The sequence below is a fragment of the Herpailurus yagouaroundi genome, unplaced genomic scaffold, assembly GCF_014898765.1.
Source record: "Herpailurus yagouaroundi ecotype Mexico unplaced genomic scaffold, PumYag 28, whole genome shotgun sequence".
NCBI lineage: Eukaryota > Metazoa > Chordata > Mammalia > Carnivora > Felidae > Herpailurus > Herpailurus yagouaroundi.
In genome coordinates this window covers 103,388,798-103,410,151 of record NW_024412376.1, presented here as the reverse complement: position 1 = coordinate 103,410,151, position 21,354 = coordinate 103,388,798, and the positions used below count along the sequence as shown (strand labels likewise).

The 21,354-nt window shown below is 35.7% G+C and overlaps 1 protein-coding gene across 1 annotated transcript; it reads right to left on the bottom strand.

Annotated features, from left to right (window-relative positions):
* Positions 1-15,016: 15,016 nt before the first annotated feature.
* Positions 15,017-16,886, bottom strand: GK2 (glycerol kinase 2). The gene has a single exon (XM_040480291.1). It carries the CDS (start codon positions 16,872-16,874, stop codon positions 15,213-15,215), a length of 1,662 nt encoding a protein of 553 aa, XP_040336225.1. The 5' UTR covers positions 16,875-16,886; the 3' UTR covers positions 15,017-15,212.
* Positions 16,887-21,354: the final 4,468 nt, after the last annotated feature.

Sequence of the window (21,354 nt, the reverse complement as noted above, 5' to 3'; positions counted from 1 at the left end):
CTTATTCAATAATAGATTCAATTCCTCAGAACACACAGTATTTATAGTGGATAAAATTTAGTGCCTTCAGAATTCTAGGCTTGGATTTTTTTTTCTTTTTTTACTATGTCTCATACCTAACTTATAATACTACCAACTTTCTGACAGTCACTCAGTTGTAGAATGTGGTAAAAGGCATAGGGGGATGGGACAGCTAAGTGGTGTTTAAGATCTGTTGTTGATTTGTTGAGAAATATTAATATTATTTAAAAAATTTTTTAATTAAGAGAGAGTTTCTTTGGAGCAAGTTTAGAGTTCTGGATATTATTTCTGTTGAAGAAAGAATATAACAACTTTAATTATGAGGAAAAATTCATGTTTTCCTTAGCTGTCATGCTTTTTTCTTTTTTTAATTGAACACCTATGATCTGCCAAACTCTATGTACGAAAGAACAAAAAGGAAAGAAGAGAGCCCATACCTTAAAGAAGCTTGTAGTCTAGCAGACAAGAGAAATAATCAAACACATAATTAAGATGTAATTTGACGTACGTTCCTAGAGGAGCATACATTTTATGGAACTCCAAACAGGTAGCCCAAATTTCAGCTGGGGAAGGAGACCGTGTTACCCTAGGAGTATCTTCAAGTTGCATATGATAGAATTCTGATTCTGACTCAGCCAAATTTGGATGTATTTGCTCACCTAACTGAGCAACTGCTCTCACATCTACTTGGGATGGACTATTCCTATCGAGTACAAGAAACTGTGGCAAGATAGGGACAGTGCCCTCCATTTTAGTAGACTTGAGAAGTGGTCAAGTTTCTCACCTCCGTCTCTTCTCCTGCTCTGTCGGGCAGCAATTTCAGAGCCCAGAAGCAAGGGATGGAAAGACCAAGAACCAAGAGTCTTTTCAGTGATTGGAGGCCCAAAAGGCTGTGTTGTTTGTATACTGGCATGGCTGGTTGAGTCAAGGAATTTATTATAGTTGGAAGTCACTTTGGATAGCAATTTTCAAACCTGGCTGCAGGTTAGAATAATTTCCATAACAACAACAGCAACAACAACAACAATGAAGTCAACAAATTAAATAGAAATTTCTGATGATGGAGCTCCAGTATGGGTATTTTAAAATATTCTTTGGATATGGAAAGGAAAAGAAACGTTGTGGTTGTTCTAGTCCCAGATGGTGTAGAGATGGCTTGCTTACAGAGGAAAGGGCACAGGCACGATTCTGTAAAGAACAGTGACCAGAGCAAATATCATTCTTGTGAGTAGGATGCTCCTCAATGTTTTGCTCTAAGGCAGTGACCTCAGCATGAAGGTTGGAGCAACCCTCAAAGACAAGAGGCTAAGAGCTTGGGGAGATGGCAGTTTGCAAGACATCTTCAAGAAATAACACTTACATGATCTTGTCTTTATTTATATTCCCAGTCTGATATAATCATGAGGAAATGGCTATCACATTTGCACATTTTTTTACTTATACTGTGAAAGAGTACATTCTCCAAAGATAAAGTATTTTACTCACCATTGGATTCCCATACCTAGCTGACACAACATACTGGACACAGTAAATGACAATTAGATGAATGAATTTAGTGCTATCATAGCATGATCTCAAGTTTTCTATCCTATAGTTAAAAGGATTTATTAGAAAACCTATAGGATTTTCTATTTGTGAGAATAGAAGACCTACCAAAATATGTACTTCTATAATATTTCTGTTTTCAGAGGTAGCAACTCAGAAGCAAGTTATATTTCAAGATTGACCAGACAATCTATGGGAATGGAAACAATGAAATTCATATCCATGCATATTCATTTTAAAAAAATCAAAGGACCTCCAGCTCAACACATTTTTCTGCTATATTTTTAAATTTTCCCTATGATTTCATCCTAGAAGAGAATAAACAGGAATTATATCTTTCCATATAGTTTATATATTCTGTTAAAAACATTCATGAAACATAATAATATCAGCCCATTAGGAAAAGTCAAGTTTAAAATGCCACATTTGTTGGACATTTGACATGTTTTGTTTTCTGTCGCTTAGTATTCATCTTTAAAATTCATTTTGATAACAGGTCTAATACCAAATACATTTTTTCCTGCTGACTATTGCACACTCTCTCTAGTAATAAAGTTTCTGGATCCAGGCAAGGGCAATTCTTTTGAGGACACATAAGGCAAAAGCTTATAATGCAGTTTACTTGTCCAAAGAGTTCTTGGCTCTGCAGTGTTGACAATAACAGAAATGTGTTTGGACATCCCAAACCCAGTCAGATATGACTAGGAAGACAATGAAAGGAACAGATGGATATCTTTACAAAGCAACAATTTCTGAGCCAAATTGGGGTCATGCCCATTTTGTTCAGGAGATGTGAGAAAGGGAGCAGAAAAGGGTCAGGGAGAAGGACTTAAGGATCTCTGTGTGAAAGCTCCCTCTACAGAATGTTAAAGATTCTGGAAACTAAAATGCATATTATTTCAGGTTTATTATACAGAGAATACTGAAATTTGGAACTCTTGTCTTATGGATAATATACCACATTTAAAGGCAAGCAAACTAACCAACTTTGAAGAGTCTATTTCAGCACATAAAATGTGAGTTCTTCATTATTAAGATATATTTTCCTCTAAAAGAAAAGAATAATTGAACTAGCAAGATAAACCCTATGTCCTAAGACTTCTTTGGAGTTTGGGGACATTTTAATGAGAATTCTATCATGGATCATTCAATCTCCCTATTTTGTTGTTCATAATGATACTTTCATATCCGTGCAATTAAACTTGTATGCCAATATAATATAGGAGTGGTGAAAGATTCTCACGTGCACTGATTTTTTTAATTCTGGTAAAATATACATAACATAAATTTTATAATATTAACCATTTTAAATATACAATTCAGTGGCATTAAATACATTTACATCTGTCACTACCGTCCATCTCCAGAACTTTTTCATCAACTGAAAATGAAACTCTATATCCATTAAACAATAACTGTTCATTACTCCATTTCCCCAGTCCCTAGTAATCACTATTTTTTTAATGTTTATTTATTTTTGAGAGAGACAGAGACAGAGCTTGAGCGGGGGAGGGGCAGAGAGAGGGAGACGCAGAATCTGAAGCAGGCTCCAGGCTCAGCTCGGAGCCCAATGCGGGGCTCAAACCCACCGACTGTGAGATCATGACCTGAGCTGAAGTCGGACGCCCAACTGACTGAGACACCCAGGCGTCCCCCTAGTAATCGCTATTATACTATTATACTATCTCTAGGAATTTGACTATTCTAAGCACCTTGTAAGTAGAATCCTGCAATATTTGTACTTTTGTGTCTAATTTATTTTGTTTAGCATAATACCTTCAGGGTTCATCCATGCTGTAGTATGTTTCAGAATTTCATCCTTCTTATGGCTGAATAGTGTTCCACTGTATGTACTTAGCATATTTGGTTCACCCATTTATCTGTCAGTGGACATTTGAACTATTTCTACCTTTTGGCTACTGTGACTATTGCTGCAATGAACATTGGTGTACACTTATCTGTTTGAGTGTATGTTTTCAATTCTTTTTTACCTAAAAGTGGCATTGCTGGATTATATGATAACTCTATGTTTAAGTTTTTGAGGAACCATCATACTGTCTTCCACAGTGGCTGCACTATTTTGCATTCTTACCAGCAATGCCTAAGAGTCCCAATTTCTTCACATCGTTGCCAACACTTTTTATTCCCTTCCCTTCTCTCTTTCCTTTCTTCTTCTTTTCTTTTGATAATAGCCATCCTAATGGGTATGAAATAGTATATTTTTGTAGTTTTCATTTTCATTTCCCTAATGACTAGTGATGTTGAGTGTCTTTTACCATGTTTATTGGCTTTTGTATCACTTCTTTGGGGAAATGTCTGTTAAACCCACTTTTGAATTGGGTTGGTTTTTTTGTTTTTGCTTTTGGTTACTGAGTAGCAGCATTTCTTTATGTATTGTGGATATTAATCCCTTATCGGATATATTATTTGCAAATATTTTCTTTCATTCTGTGCATTGCCTTTTCACTCTCTTAATAGTTGTCTTTTGACACACAAAAGTTTGGCTTGTGATAAAGCCCAGTCAATCTATATTTCTTCTGCTGCCTGTGCTTTTGATGTTATATTCAAGAAATTATTGTCAAACCCAATGTAAGAATTTTTTAAATGTGTTTATATAGTACTGAAAAGAGTTGATTAACTTCTCTCTCCACTCTTTTAGTTATACTTTTTTCATCCTCTTAATCACACAAAGGATATATAGAACCATCAGCCAGGTTACTAAAATAATTCCTTAGTTTATAAGCCATGCTTATAATACAGTAATTAAACCTGTACTGGTATATGACTATTCTTTCTCTCTTTTAGTAACTCTTCTGAGATTCAAATTCAAAAGTATCGAAAGCAAAGAATTGCCCAGATTTTCTGTATTTATACTAATGACAGCAATAATAGCAAGGAATTGATTTAAGCACTTTCCCTATGTTAATTTTTTTACTCTTCAATTGATCCATTTTTTTCTTACAACTATGATTATCATCATCATTACTATCCTCCTCCTCATCTTTATTTTAGAATTGAAGAAACTGAGGCACAGGGAGATTAAGTAACTTGGCAGAGGTCACACAGGAAATGGTAGAGCCCAGATCCAAAGCAAGCAGTATATGCTCCTACTGTTCCTCTATGCTGTCTTCTTTCAATAATGAAATTAGCAGTCAAAGAAGCACAGACATGAGATTTTTATCATGTTACTCACCCCAACATAAACCTTTAATGGAGCTCTAGTCCCTGTGGGAAAAAGTAAGGCCTATGTTCTTCGACTCGCATTCAAGATTCTTCAAAATCTGGCTCCAATTTTCATCACCTACTTCTTTCCAACATCATCTGCTAATAAGTTAAGCTAATAAGCTTACACTATAAAACTTGTTTCTGATGCTATTGCTCATATCATTTCTGACAACTAAGTTTATTTTCATCTCTCCAACTTTATCAATTGATATCCTATCCATTTTAGAAATTTGGCTCACATCTTAGGAGTCTGGCTCTGTCATCGCAATATTTTTCTTCTAAATCCAGATACAGGTATCCTTTACCTCCTTTTCATTTACTGCAAATGCAACCCACTTGTTTGCACGTGCATTCTTTCATTCAATCACTAAATAGTACTTTTCAAATATCAGCTTTCTTCAAGGTTATTTATGTATATGACGTATTGATGCTACTAGATTATAAAGTCTTACTAGGTAGGCACCATGTGGTTTCCACTTTTATATTTTCCATGGTGCCTCACATAGGAGGAATCTAATGAATACAATGGACTGATTCATCGATAAGCTGAATTATATACCCAAACTAAGTTGTTTTTATGAGACATTATTACTGCGAAGATAAACCCTCTTTTTTCAGAAGCTCCTATAATGGTCAATGAGAAACTAAAGACTAGAAAAGGAAACTCATATATTTATTGACTACTCTATACTACAATAGGCATCAATCTAACTAGAAGAAAAGATACAAGATAATAAAATCCTGATTTTTGAATGAATGGTGGGCATTGTGGGCATTATAGATACAAAAACTTTTTTTAACAAAAATATTTTATTAATCTGACTGATGCAGTTAGAGTTATCTTTACAATAGTGTACTAGGGTTAAGTGTAAAGAATTAACGAAAAGCAACACAAAGAGCAAATAATATTAAAAACGGAAGTAACTTGAGTATTGAGAAGATTTTTCAACAATTATAATGCAATTTCTAAAACAAGCTAGTGATCAAATTTCTCAAATCTTTAAATCTTCCCAAGAATCCTACTTATTCATCCCTAGATAATGAAGATAACATCTACTTCAAAACATTTTTTTTTAACATTAATTTATTTTCGAGAGAGAAGAGCACGAGTGGGGGAAGGGCAGAGAGAGAGGGAGACACAGAATCCAAAGCAGGCTCCAGGCTCTGAGCTGTCAGCACAGAACCCGATGCAGGGCCTGAACCCACAAACCGTGAGGTCATGACCTGAGCGAAAGTCAGGCGTTCAACCGACTGAGCCACGCAGGCATCTACTTTTAAAGATGAAAGAATGATATTCATCCTGCGAAAGTGTTTTCACTTTCCATCAACAATGTCTTATTTTATGTCTCTAATTTTGTCTGCCTAGAAAATGTGACTTGTCCTGACAGCTTCCAGAAGAGCTAGCTGTGTAGTGAGTGAAAAAAATCACACAACTTTCAGTCATGGGAGCCGAATTCCAGTAAGAGACGATCAAGCTCTCAGGTATTTGATTAGAGGACCCTCCAGCTGGGAGGTATGGTGGCCAGGTCCGTGGTGGTAGCAGTGGGTGAAGTGAACCTGTTAGAAGAGGTTGAAGGCTGACCGTACATGTGTGGAGCTTAAATGCTACGCCAGTTAGCTTACCTGGGAAATGGTGAAATTAGCCCAAGCTTTAAAGCTGTACGAGAAAATGATCAGATTTCTGTTTTGAAAAAGGTAGGGCTGTGTCTGGACTGTTGGCAGCAGAGGTCTCCAGCTGGGCCCTGCAGGCTCAGAGCCACCAGACCACACCCTGCTGAAGGCTTGGAGTTCGGGTCTGACTCAGGCGCTGGCCCAGAGTTCAGTCTGCCCACACGCCCAGTGAGGAGGCTGCCTCTCCCGTGCTGCCCCGGAATCCCCAGAACAACTCTGGAATGAGAGGAGTCAAATGTTAGGAAGAGACGCCCATCGTGGAGATGACAAAAGGAAAACACAGCTGAAAATCACTCAGGAGCAGACGAAGAACACCAGCTCCTGGAGGCTCCAACTGTTGCCTGGACAATCCAGATCTGCAATTATTAAGAACACATGTGGCAACATCAAAAGGTCAGCGCACACACACTCCTTCATGATGGGCCACGACTAGAGGAAGATACTCAAGAAATGTTCACAAGAACAACGAAGAGGGCTTTGGGAGATTGAGGACCCCCAGACAGCACCTCCTTTTCCAACTGGCCCTGCCTTTTCCCACCTGCCTCGTGTAGCGCAGCAGAGAGGCCTGCAAGGCTCTGCATGGAGAGAAGACCCCTGGGCTCCCTTGGGCGGGGCGGGGGAGTACTTTCCAAGCCAGGTTTGTGGCGCTGGAAAAACAAAGCAAAACAAAACAATAAATTATGTAAAATCAGAGAGAGACGGAGATGGAGAGGGAATGGAATGGGAAAGGAGGAAAAACTATGATGGAAATGGAGAGGATAAATTTGAGAGATGGGACAGGAAAAGTTAGGTTACTGAACTACTGTATCGAGCCCCATTATTGGGAGATAATGGCGATGCCTGAACCAAAAGAGTGAATGAAGAGGAAGAAAAAGAGAAAAGACAGTTTGTTTTAATTTGTTTTCTAGTTAAATTATTGAATTAATTGATGTGCATATTTAAAGCTTACTTGCTTTTTTCCCCCATTTTTATCTTTTGTCTCATATTTGCTAAACAGTTTTCTTCTTTGATTCAAGTATAGTTGACACACAATGTTACATTAGTTTCAGGTGTAGAAAATAGTCATTCCACAAGTCTGTGCATCATACTGTGCTCATTGCCAAGAGCTAGAGAGAAGAGTTCTTCTAAGATCTTTATGTGGGACTAAAACCAATTTCGAATGTTGAGGGGAAAATCCCATGTTACCACGAAATATCTAAATATTCTTCTTAAAATTGAAATCCTCAAATAAAGGTTGGTGTATGCTATAGAATAAATTTCCTTTAGGTTCTAATCCCAGTATTTCAGGTACAAACTAGGCCTGAGACCTTGGCCCGTCACCTCCTTTGGATGCTGTTTTCTAAGTATTTGAAATAAGGGGCCTGACATAGAAGGTCTCTAATTTCTAGCTAAAATTCATTAGAAATCTGTTAATTTCTAGCTAAAATCCATTAGCAATCTGTTTTAAATTTAAAGTTTGATTTTTCTAAGTCTTAGGTTGTCTTCTCGTAGCAGGCTCTCACGTCTGGAAAGTGAGAAGTAAATGCCTCAGTTCTCCAATGGTATCTTTCAATTACAGGCCAGAAATGAGACATTATGAGATGCTGTAGAAACTATTTTGTGAAAGTTCTATACACTTTTTGTCCACATTCTTCTTATTTGTAAGCATAGCATGATTCTCATTATATACATCGGGGCTGGTAGGAGAAGGTAAAAAGTGTAGTGAAGTCACACAAAGAGACGGGAGAGGGACATACCTATAAACAGGCAAAGTACTAACAGTGATAGAGCTGCGGCACAGAAGCTGTGAGGGAATGAATGAAAGATAGATAAATGATCGTCCAAGTACTTATCGAGGCAAACATTTGGTACATAATTTGTTTTTGATACAATTGTAATGAATGTCATTCTTCTCTATGGAACCACACGCCAGATCTTTAGCACATCGCTGCTTGGTGCCCAGTGGGCAGCGAGTGCCCGATTGCCAATGCCACTTTTTAGCGCATGTTCATCTGCAGGATATTAAACAGATTGCCGTCCTTTTGATGTTTGTGAATATGAGTAGTAAATACCATATGATAGGACTCAATAGATTTGTTTCAGGAAAAAGAAAAAGACAAAGAGGAGGACAAAGAATGGAAGGAAGAGGAGGAGGAGGAGGGGGAGGAAGAAACTTCTCTCTCTTCTGGAAATGAAGAGATCAACTGAGTGAGTCTGAAAGCATATCAGTGCTATGGAGGTGAGTAGCAAGGTTTATATCTAGAAAAGAATGGTACAGCTACTAATGCACCTCTGAATTTGTCATGATTCATGACTAGGGAAATGGCTCCCCAAAGAGTTTGTAAACATTATATTTTTCAGGACTATAGAAAGTCCCTGGAGAATAAAGAATGGTTTTATTGTAGTTCAGAATCTTTCAGAATGTGCCCAGTTTAGGTGGCCACAAAAATCGCATGCGTGTATGAGTGTGTGAGTGTGCACCAAATTGTTTGTTGGCTAAGACCTAACTCTAACTTTCATAAAAGATTCACAAACTATCCCTTTGACTTTCATCTTGTTAAAAGTCGAAGTTGTTTGAGGTAGACGAAGTCCAAGAAAAGCTCTATCAGTTCCGTGAGGCTAAAGGAACATTAGATTACAAAAATTTAGATCTTAATCTTGCTCCTAATGTGTTTCTGCTTTAAAGTTTTCACTTATTCGTGTTAGAAGATGTTGGACTAGATGCTCTCTCAAGGCCTTTCCAGCTCCAGGCTCTTCTGACACTGTGAAAGTAGTCTTGGAGTTTTCTTTGAAAATGTTGCTTTTCAAAAATACTGAATTCTATGTAAGTAATCATATTCCTACAGGATTTAGCTCTTAAAATGCAAAACTATATATATATTTTTGGTTTGGGAAGGTGATTTTCTTGTGTTTTGGGTTTTTTCTTCCCTCAAAGTTCTTCACTGTGAAACTGAGCTGATAGTAGATACCCATGGCCTATTTGAAATAGAGTTAAAGAGAAGTGATTAGCTTATTCAGTGAAATACATTGAAGGCAGACAAAAATTATCTTATAACCAGAGATAGAGAGCAAGAGCCAAATCACAGCTTCCTGCTCCAGGATGTGCTCCCATCCTCTGCTCTGGTAATTTGGCTAAATCCATACAAAGGTAGCAATAGGGAGGTACAGTTATGTACATCGGCCACATCAGTTCAGAGAACAAGCTAGACAAATTGGTCATCCTTATTTGCAATCCCTAGAAAGTTTTTGGCTTGGTTTTTGCTTAACTCATTTTTGAAGCTACTGCTACAGACATATACTAAGTGTCTCTGTATTATTTTTGGCTTTGGAAATGTTTTGCACACGTGGATTTTCTATAACACTTGAAAAACATATTTTAATATCTGAATGTAAAAAAGATTCATGGGTTGTTTACAATAAAATGAAATTCATAGTTTAATAAAGGATTAACATGGGGCCCCTGAGTGGCTCAGTTGGTTAAGCATCCAACTTGATTTTGTCTCAGGTCATGATCTTGCAGTTTGTGAGACTGAGCCCTGAGACAGACTCTGTGCTGACAGTGCTGCGCCTGCTTGGGATTCTCTTCTCTCTCTCTCTCTCTCTCTCTCTCTCTCTCTCTCTTTTCTCTCTCTCTCTTTGCCCCTCCTCCATACATGCTCTTTCTCTCTCTCTCTCAAAATAAATAAATAAACTTAAAAAATAAGGGATTAACACACTTTTATCATTCTGTACTTTTCCCACCAAAGTCAAGGTCTCTTTTTTATTTTTCTTTTTATAAAATAAATCAGCTTGTTGAGGGCTGGAATGACAATGAACTGTAATGTATGCTAAACACATAGAAGACAAGGATCACGTACAATTTTTCCAAGGCTCAAATAAATTGGGCTGTAAAAGTTGTTGATGGAAACTCTGGGGGAATATTTAAACATTAAGTTTATTAAGTTTATTCGTTTTGTTTTTATTGAAACAATCAGAATAGATAGAGAGCTATCATTTTAGTGGGAGGTTAAAATAGGCGACTGACTGAGAGTATATTGTATTTACTCCAGACTTTGCTGAAAGATTACACTAGGGGATCTTATTAGTTCATATGATTTTAAAAAAGGACACAAACAAATTTTCCATATCTAACAGTCGTAGAGTTGGTGCATAATGTCCCATCTAAATGGGGATTGTTTAATGTAGCATTTATACTTAGGCATTGAGAACAAGGCCTTACCAGTGAGGGAAACAATAGCTTTCCTGTAAGATTATGGATATTAATATCAAATTGATAAGACAAGCACCAGAAATTAGGCACCAACAGATAAGAATTTAGAATTCTCTATGGGGCCAGGAGGAAAAGTGGGTTATCCTTCTAAGTCTGATGTATATGGCTGCCACTCCAGTAGCTAAGGTAGAAGTGATTTAGTGGTTTGGTGCTGTTTACATGGATACTACATAGGGTGTCTTTAAACTAGATTTAATAGTACAGCTTGTTTCTCTTTGGATATCTTTAACATTCCTTTCCCTTCATGGCCTTTGTTTCTTTTCTTTCTTTTCCTCCTTACTTACCCTGCACCGCCCTGCAAGACTGTCTTTAAATCACAAACTGTTCATCTTTGGAAAACAGAATTAGAATTAGATTCTTTTCATTCTCCTGGTTAGTGTTTGAGCTCATGCTTTCTCACTCATACATATGCCTGACATTAAATGATGGCTTGCTGTTTCATAACATGCATGCGATGAGAACTGATCATCATAATTTAACTATGTAGTTCTGCTTAGTGGCAATATCGAGAAATTATTAATTAGCTAATTTTATAATAGAATATACAGAAGCTCCTTTATAGCCTTGAGGCAGAATACTGTAATTTACCAATATCATATATGTTAAATTATGAAAATGAGACTTATAAAGGCAAAGATATAAAAAAAGGAAAGCTGATAATCACAAGGTTGTAATATTGAAGAGGTGAGAATGAGATACTGAATTTGAGGATTTTAGCCTGATTTTCTTATGATATCTTTGTTTGTGACTCTTCATAAGGTCATTTGCCATGGGTCCCAGGCTGAGAATTATGGTCAGATAAATGAAATGGGAAATTAATTTGTTTTAAATGACACTAGACATTATCATGTACTTCTCCAGCCTAATCACACAAATGACTTCAAATAAAGCTCATAGACCTTTTAGAGATAGAAACTGGCACACTCCATGCGAACAGACTGTAGAATCAGTGAGGCTACATCAGTATGCATAATAGAGAAGAGCAAAGATGAACTTACTTGAGCAAACTTTGGTTCTATTCCTTCAGAGTTTGAAGATACATTTTCCCCTCTTTTTTCAATGTTTTCAGTTATAACTGACATGTAAAGTGTTCAATGTGATTAATTTTGTCAAATATATTCACCTTTGAAGCTATCACCATAATTAATATAATTAACATGTTCATCTTCCCCCAAATTTTCTTTGTGCCCCTTTGTAATCATGCTTCCTACCCTTCCTGCCAACTCCTCATCCTCCCATTTCCCAGGCAGCCATTGACCTGCTTTCTGTCATTATACAATGGTTCGCATTTTCTAGAATTGTACATACATGGAATCAAACATATGTATATACTATTTTGTCTGGCGCTTTTCACTCAGAATAATTTTGAAATTCATCTATATTGTAGTGTACATGAAGAGTTGCTGAAGGTCTTCTACTGTGTAGACACACCACGGTTTGTTAATCCATTAACCTGTTGGTGGATATTTGAGTTAGGTCTAGATTTGGCTGTAACAAGTAAAGTGATATGAAAAAAATCTTTGTATGAACATATGTTTTCATTTCTCTTGGGTAAATATCTAGGATAATATGATAGATGTACATTTAATTTAAAAAACCTGTTAAACTATTTTCTAAGATATTTGCACCATTTTACATCTCTAGCAGACTCAAATAAGAAATTCAGTTCTATATCTTTACCAATACTTGCTATATATCTTTTCAATTTTAGGTATTCTGATCAGTGTGTAGTTGTATCTCATGATTTTTCTTTCTGGTTGATACGGTGAAGCACACTGAGCTTCACGTTCCCCTACTTTGTCATGATGTCTTATTTCTTTTATATATTGTTGGAATAATTTTGCTAAATTTTTGCTTAGAATTTTTGCATCTATATTTACAAACGGTATTGATCTGCAGTTGCTTTTTTCTTGTAATGTCTTTGTCTAGTGTTGGAATCAGAGTAATGCTGTAATCCTGTCCTCATATAATGAGTTTGGAAATGTCCCTTCCTTTTTCAGTTTTCTGGAACAGTTTATTAGAATGGGCATTATTTCTCCATTGTTGAAACCATTTGGTCTTGGAGTGTTCTTTGGGAGTGGGGAGTAAACTAGAATCTCAATTTATTTGATATAGGACCAATTCAAGTTTTCTATTTTTTTCTTGAGTTTTGTTAGTTTGTATTTTTCAAAATATTTGCTTATTTCATCTATGTTGTCAAATTTATTGGCATAAAGTTTTCATAGTACTCCTTTATTATCATTTTAAGATATTTATGATCTATGGTGATATCACTCTCTTTCCTGTTACTGGTAATTATTGTCATCTTTCTCTTTTTTCTATTCAATCTGGCTAAAAGTTTATTATTTTGTTGATGTCCTAAAATAACCAACTTTTGGTTATATTGAGTTTTGCTATTTTCTATACCATTGATTATTACTCTCAACTTTTTTTCTCCTACCTACTTTCTATATAATTTACATTTTATTTCCAGTTTATTTAGAAGCTGAGATTATTGATTTTAAACCTTGTCTCTCTTCTAATATAGGCTTTTAGTCCTATAAATTTCTCCCTAAGTACTGCTCCAGTAATAACTCATAAAATTTGATATGTTGTATTTTTATTTTCATTGTGTTCCAAATATTTTCTGTTTTCCCTCGTTATCTTAGGGTTTATTGAAAAGTTTATTATTCAGTTTCAAAATATTTAGGGATTTTCTAGAACTCTTTTTTTATTGATTTATGATTCCATTGTGCTCAGACATTTTTGTATAAAGTTCTTTACATTCATGAAGTCTTGGCTAATGTCCTCAGTGAGGTCTATTTTGGTAAATGCTTCATACGAACTTGAAAAGGGTATATATATTCTATTATTGGGTAGTATTTTCTATTAATGTTAATTCAGTTGTTTGATAGTATTGTTCAAATCTTCTATATCTTATTAAATGTCTACTTGTTCTATCAAACGTTGAGGAGACAATGTTGTGCTTGTAGATTTGCTTTTTCTTTCATTTCTATCAGAATTTGCTTCATGTATTTTGAAGCTCTATTAGGTGCATAAATATTTAGGGTTGTTATGTTTCCTTGATGAATTCACCCCTCTATCATTGCAAATGAACTTGTTTATCACTGGTAACATTATTTGCTCTGAAATTTACTTTCGGATTTTAATATAGCCACTTTGACTTTATTATTATTAGCAGGATATTTTTGTATCCTTTTTCTTTTTAACTATTTTCTTTTTATATCTAAAATGTGTTTCTTGGAAGCAGTATGTTTTTGAGTCTTTATCTAATATGATAATCTTTCTTTGTAATTAAGGGAATTAGACTATTTATATTAATATTCTTATTGATATAGTTACACTTAAATATATTTCTTTGCTATTTTTGCTTTCTTTCACATATGCTTAAAATCCATACTATAGTATTATTTTTATTTGAGCAGTCAATTCTTTTTTTCTATATAAAAATAACATTTATTGTAGTATTCCACAGTGTTTGCTCCCAGCATATATCCAGTTAAGGTAGTTAAATAAAAGGGGAAGGTGTAAGAAATATAGTTGAAATCATAAGATATTTCTCAGTGTGTCAACATAAAATATGCATTTAAGTTTCAAATACTGTCTCTTTAAGAAAGAGTTTTTCCTGGTAATAATATGTAAAATCACTGTCCAAATATACAAATGTTTATATTGAAATATTTATGTACCTAATGGAACACGTAAGACTACTACCCTTCTTATAAGCTTATTTTATAAATGGGTTACTCTATATGAAGTATATGAGAATGTATGTTATACATACTAAATAAATAAAATGGAGAGTTTTTTTTTTTTAATGGGAAAGTCTTTTTACTTATAAGATCTACACAGAAGATCATGTAATTAGTGGGATGATGTAAAATGTCTGAAGAATTTTAATTTGGCAAATATTTTCCAGGACAACATCTAAGCTATGAGAATACTAAAAGTCTATTGTAAAAACCTATGTTCCCATTAAACATTCAGAAAGATACTACGGTCTCCCTAATATATATATATATATATGAAAGAGGACTTGGGGTGTTTACTAAAAACAACAACAACAGGAAGCCCCTCAGTTTTAGCAAGCTAGTTACACCTCTTAATCAAGTGTGTGTAGCACAGAGAACCAAATATTTGTCCCTAAGTGTTAGAAAATATTTGACAAAATATTCTACAGACAGAATCTGAATATCCTATATCTTAGAGGGCATGGAGCAGGATTTTATGACAATAGAGGGGGTTAATCCCTAGAGTAGCTGGCCCAACCTTAATGGTTGATGTTAAAAAACACACCACATTTTCTAGTAGGTTTTTTTTCTACTGTAATTTATTCATTTCAAGCCACAGGCCTACTTTTACAGTTCCCTATAAGTTATGTAGCAACTGGTTTACAAATAAAATCAGAGTCTGTAACAGTGTCATCATATTAAGAGACAGAATTGCTGGATCCTTTCATAATATAAAAAGCTCACATCTTGGGAATCCATCGTTGGTATTATTATGGTATACCTGAGATGTATCTTGCTCCAATTAGCATTACCATGCTACTCACTATAAAAAAGCCCAAGGGCAAACTAGAGAAGATAGTAGGATCACTACTTTCAGGAGTCTGAGTTGTAACCCAACCCATTGACTTCATCACAGCTTTCTTCCATGTAGAATAATGAATTTCACATTCTGTGGCCTTGATCTGTGGTTCAAACCGTTCCATAATGACAACTGACAAATCCTCGGGTTTAAGACTCCAAACGCCCACCCCTTCTGCAGCTCCTGCTGCCATGGCAGCTCCCAGTGCGGTTGTTTCGGGCATAGGGGGCTTTATTACTGGAATATGCAGAATGTCTGCTTGTAGTTGCATAAGAACTTTATTGTTGGTCATTTTTCCATCTACCTGCAAATGACGGAGGGGAATTCCACAGTCATGGTTCATGGCATCCAAAATCTCTCGGGTTTGGAAACAAACAGATTCTAGTGCAGCAAAAGCAATATGACTTTTATTGATAAACTGAGTGAGACCACAGATTATTCCTCTTGCAGTGGGCTCCCAATAAGGTGCATATAACCCTGAAAAAGCTGGGACAAAGTAACAGCCATAAGAGGTACCTACATCTCTAGCAAGTACTTCAATTTCTTCTGAGGTGTTTATAATTCCAATATTGTCTCTTAACCAGCGAATAACAGCGCCAGCTATAGCAACAGAACCTTCCAGTGCATAACATGCTGGCTTGTCTCTGCCTAGTTGATAAGCCACTGTGGTCAGAAGGCCATGTTCAGAAAACACACACTTATGACCGGTATTACACAGTAAGAAACAGCCTGTTCCATATGTGTTTTTGGCTTGTCCTTCTTGGAAGCACATTTGCCCTACCAATGCAGCAGACTGGTCCCCCAAGCACCCAGATATTGGCACCCCTTCCAAGGTCCCAGCTTTCATTAGGCCATAGATCTCAGAAGAACTCCATACATTTGGAAGAATGTCCATTGGAATTTCAAAAAAGTCACAAAGCTCTTTATCCCATTCTAAAGAATGGATGTTGAAAAGCATTGTCCTACTTGCATTTGTTACATCTGTACAATGGACACCACCATATACTCCTCCTGTCAAACTCCAGATAAGCCATGAATCAATGGTACCAAAAAGAGCTCTACCTTCTTCAACAGCCTTTTGAACTTTTCTCACATTGTCGAGAATCCAACGAAGTTTCACTGCACTGAAGTAAGTGCTAAGTGGAAGGCCTGTCTTGGACTTGACAAAGTTATTATTTTCTGGAATTTTCTTCCTAAGATTTTCAACAGTAGACTGGGTTCTTAGATCAAGCCACACCACAGCATTGTAGAGCGGCTCTCCAGTTAACTTGTCCCAGATTACTGTGGTTTCCCTCTGATTGCTGACACCAATAGCTTTTATGTTGGATATATCAATGTTCAGTTTATCAAGTTTCTCACATGTTCTCTCTATACACTCATAGACAGACTGAAGGATTTCCTTAGGGTCTTGTTCTACCCATCCTTCTTTTGGGAACTCTTGTGTTAATTCCACTTGATGGCAACCAAGTAGATCCGCTGTTTTTGAATTGAAAACCAGAAAGCGAGTGGAATTAGTTCCCTGCACCACTGCCCCCACCAAAGGCCCCACAGCTGCTTTCTTCGGGGCTGCCATGAAATCAGTCGGTCAGCCGTTTCCCGAGTGATTAAAGTGTTCCAGGGGGAGGGGCACGCAATACATTAGGAACGTCAAGAGCGTCAAGAGCGTCAGGAGCGTCAGGAACCTGTGCGCAGGGGTTGCCTGTGCTCAACCGGAAGCTATGGGGTAACTCTTGACCTTTAACTGGCTATCTGCTCACCCCACCTCTCTGGCCTAGACCCTGCCCTCAGCCACTCAATTATCTTTTAAGAAGATTTAAGCTACAAAAAGATCATGTATTTACCTACATAATTACTGTTACCAGTGCTTTTCATTTCATTCTGTGGATTCATGTTTGTGTTACCATTTCCTTTCTGCCTATAAGAGTTCCCTCAACATTTCTTCCAGTGTGGGTCTGCTGGAAATAAATTCTTCCAACTTTACAATGTCTGAGAAGTATTTCATCCTAATATTTAAGGATTTTTTTTTTTTGCATGTAGAATTCTATTTTAAAATTTTTTTTTTTTTAATTTGAGGACCTTGAAACTATTCTCCACCACCTTCTCTGTTGTGTTGTTTCAGTTGTGAACTTTGCTACCTCCGTATTTTTAAGATGTCTGTTTTCTTTCACTGCCTTTGGTTTTTCTTTAAATCAATAGTTTTTATCAGTTTTATGATGATGTTATATGGTATAGCTTTCTTATTTCTTGTGCCTGGGGCACACTGGGGCTACTTGGATCTGTTGGTTTATAGATCTTATCAAATTTGGAAAACCTTGGGCTATTATTTCTACAAATATGTTTTATTTTCTCTCTCTTCTCTGCTTTAGGGACTTTAATTACACCTATCAGAGTTGTCCCACAGCTCATTATTGTTACCTTCTCTATGGTTCATTTTAGATAGTTTCTATTGCTATGTCTTCAAGTTTACTACTCTTTTCTTCTCCAGTATCTAATGTGCTGTTAATTAATCCTCTGTATTTTTCACCTATACATTGTAATTCTCATTCCCAGAAGTTCAATCAGAGTTTTTAAAATATTTACTTAAGTTTTTAAATACATGGAATAGTTGGGATAACTTTTAATTATATTTTCTGCTAAATCTAACATCTCTGTCAGTTCTTGTTCAATTTTGACTAATTTATCTTCTTATTATGATTGGTATTTCCCTGATTCTTTACATGCCTAGTAATTTTTTTATTACGGGACAAACATTATGAATTTTAGCTGGTTGAATTGCTGGATATTTTTGTGTTTCTATAAACCTTGAGCTTCGTTTTGGGATGCAGCTAAATTAGTTGGAAACAATTTGATTTCTTTGCTGTCTTTCTTTTTGGACTTGCTGCTGGAACAAGGACAGTGCTCAGTCTGAGCTAATTATACTCCTTTACTGTGATGAAAACCCTCAGTATAGGCTATTCAAGGCCCATGAAAATGAGGTCTTAATGGCTGGTGGGAATAGTTCCTGTTCCCAATCCTGGGTAAACACTGCTTATCTTTCCTGGACACTGGTTTCTTTTCTTTTCTTTTTTATGTTTATTTTTGAGAAAGAGAGAAAGAGAGAGAGAGAGAGAGAGAGAGAGAGAGAGACTGCACATGAGTGGAGGAGGGGCAGAGAGAGCAGGGTAAAGAGGATCCAAGGTAGTCTCTGTGCTGAGAGCAGATAGCCCGATGCAGGGCTTGCACTCATGAACTGAGAGATTATGACCTCAGCCTAAGTCAGACACTTAGCTGACTGAGCCACCCAGGTGCCCCTACTGGACACTGTTAATCTTTAATCTTTTCATGTGCATTTTTCCCCAGACTCAAATAGTTTCCTCATACACATGGATTGATCAATACGGAACTGAATTCTTAGGGGGTTCTCCAGAGTTCTCTTCTTGTACAACTCTTATTTTCAATACCATGTCTTGTACTCTCTAGATGGCTTCATCTGTCTGGGTGCTTAGCTCTGTCTCCTCACTACAGGGCTTTTACTGGGCTCTACCTGGGTTTCCCCTTCCAGTGCTTTGGCCTCAGAAATCTCTCAAGGAAATAAGCTGAGGAAGTCATAGTGCCCATGCCACTCATTTCTTGCCACTTAGGGATCACTACCCTTCGTTGGGTAGTGGGTAGGGATCCTTTTTAAAAGGACAAAATATATGAAATAGTTCACAGAATTCTGTGACTTCATCTTAGTCACAATAGAAGTCTGCCGGATAGAAGTTTAAATTTTCAGATTGATTGGAAAACTAGTGAATAAATATACTCACTTATTTAAATTTATTAAATATCCACTCAATAAATGACAATTTTCTATATTAGGACATAGCCTATGCCTTTGAGTTATCTCAAAGACAAAGCTTATTTATTTTTAATGAAACCAACAGAACAAGATAGAAAATAACATAAAAATCACCAATAATATTGTTGTTTTACTATTTTAACTAGATCACATTTTCCATTTAAGTAAACCTTTCAAGGAGTTTTTGGAAGTCAGAAAAGCAAAATTAACTACCAGACTTAATTAGAATAGTAGGCAATTGAAATCATCAGAAGATGGCACAGATTTTCCTGATCATGTCTTTGTTTTGATTTTAAAATTCTACCAGAGATTTTTCTAAGCAAAAAATTTAAAGGCAACACTTACCAGTATGCCAGTTACCATACTAGGTTTGAATTTGCTTGAAAAAGATTGTTTTTAAGTTTTTAATGTTTTTTTTTTCTTCCCAAGTATTTGGCAGTAGTAAACATTATGTGTATAGATTAATCTACACAATAGAAAGATTTGACCCAAGGTTTTTTTCTCTACATCCCCCTATCCCCTGCCACTCCAATATATATAGACAAACATTCCCAATCCCAGTAGTTTTTAAGTTTAGGAATGCTTTAAGCATTTTGTCTTTAATCCAATTAACTCATTTAGAAAGACATCAGTTTCTGTTTATAAAAACAATTGCACATTAGTTTATGTATTAGTTTCACTTTATTGGCTACTAAATTGTAGCCACTAAATAAATAATAAGCTCCTCAAGTTAGTTTAGAATGAAAAGTTGACCAGATTGATTTAACTTTCTTAGAGTAATTGCAAGCTATCGATGGATTTAACCAAGCTGACTGAAAATGCTTTATTTTTTTTAACTAAGAAGCTTAAACTAACTCCACTAGTTTTCATTTCAAGAAAAATTAAGAACATATACCTTTTGTTTGTTAGTCTGTAATACTTCCCCATGTTCTCAAATAAGCACCTCTGAAATACAGTGGCACCATCTTATTTATGAAGACATTCAACTTTACAAGGTAATTGTTATTTCATTGTATTATATCCCATACAAATGCAGATGCTTTAATGGTGGACATACTGTTCAGAATAGTCCCACCAAAATCAGGCATTTCTTTTAAAAGTTTTTAAGTATAAGATTGTTAAAATTAGAGTTGTTAAACAAATTGACTTTCTATTATTATTTGCTTACCTTTCAAGCTACTCTTCTGGAGCGCAATTACTACCTAATATAAAATCTTTTCAGTGATGACCATACTGTAAAGTTTAAAATGTATTTGTTCGTTCAGTAATTTGACAAAAGTTTTGAGAGGTTGCTGTATGTGGATTCTATTTTAGGCAACAATATAGCAATGCATAAAACATTCTTCCTGCCCTTATTACAACATCTAACTTAAGAACAGTCTGAACTAAATTTACTCATCTATATTGACGTATCTTCCTTTATATATCATGTTTTAAAAACCCATTCATTTAATTATTATTTTTCCCTTGTCAAGCCCATTAAATTATAAGTTAAATGAGGGCAAATATCTTGGTTGTTTTATTCAATCTTGTATCTTCCGTACTTAGAATAGTGCTTGAGCTGAAGCAGAAACTCAAAAAGTATTTGTTGAATGGGATAATGAATGCCACTGTATGTGCCTCTTTATTATCATAAAGTCAAGTTCATTTTAATTTTGATTGCTGGATGGGCTATTGGTTATTCATTTTACAATATAATATAATGAGATTGATGAATAGATAAAGGGATGGATAAATGAAACAATATATGATAAAGGAGTACAGTAAAATATTAATTTAGAATCTATGTGGTAGATTTGATGGTGTCAGTGATAAAGTTCTTTCAACTTTTCTGTATGCAAATTTTTTATAACAAAATATTGGGTAAATGTAATGCAAATACAAAGCTCGTCAAGCTGCAAAACATAGTTAATAGGCATCTATTTCATGTAGGTTCTTTTGTTTGTTTGGAGAAACAATTAAAAGGAATAAAAGAGTCACTGCCAAGCGTATGTTAATTTGAGAGATTTTGTAATCGAACAATCTAGTTAAAGTTGTTCATCTCAAGAGAACCATTAATTGTGAATCATTTTTATTAAGATATTTGTGGTTTTATTGTAGGAATTTTCTTCTGTACTTTATAAACTCTGTAAATCCTAGGAAGCCAGCTGCGTCGTTAACTCCTTGGCTTTTAACAATATCTAGCATTCTCTTTTCAACCTATAAAGAGTGAGAATCAGTTTTGAAAGTTTCA

Coding starts and splice junctions, on each gene's coding strand:
- GK2 (XM_040480291.1), bottom strand. CDS start 16,874: ATGGCAGCCCCGAAGAAAGCAGCTGTGGGGCCTTTGGTGGGGGCAGTG.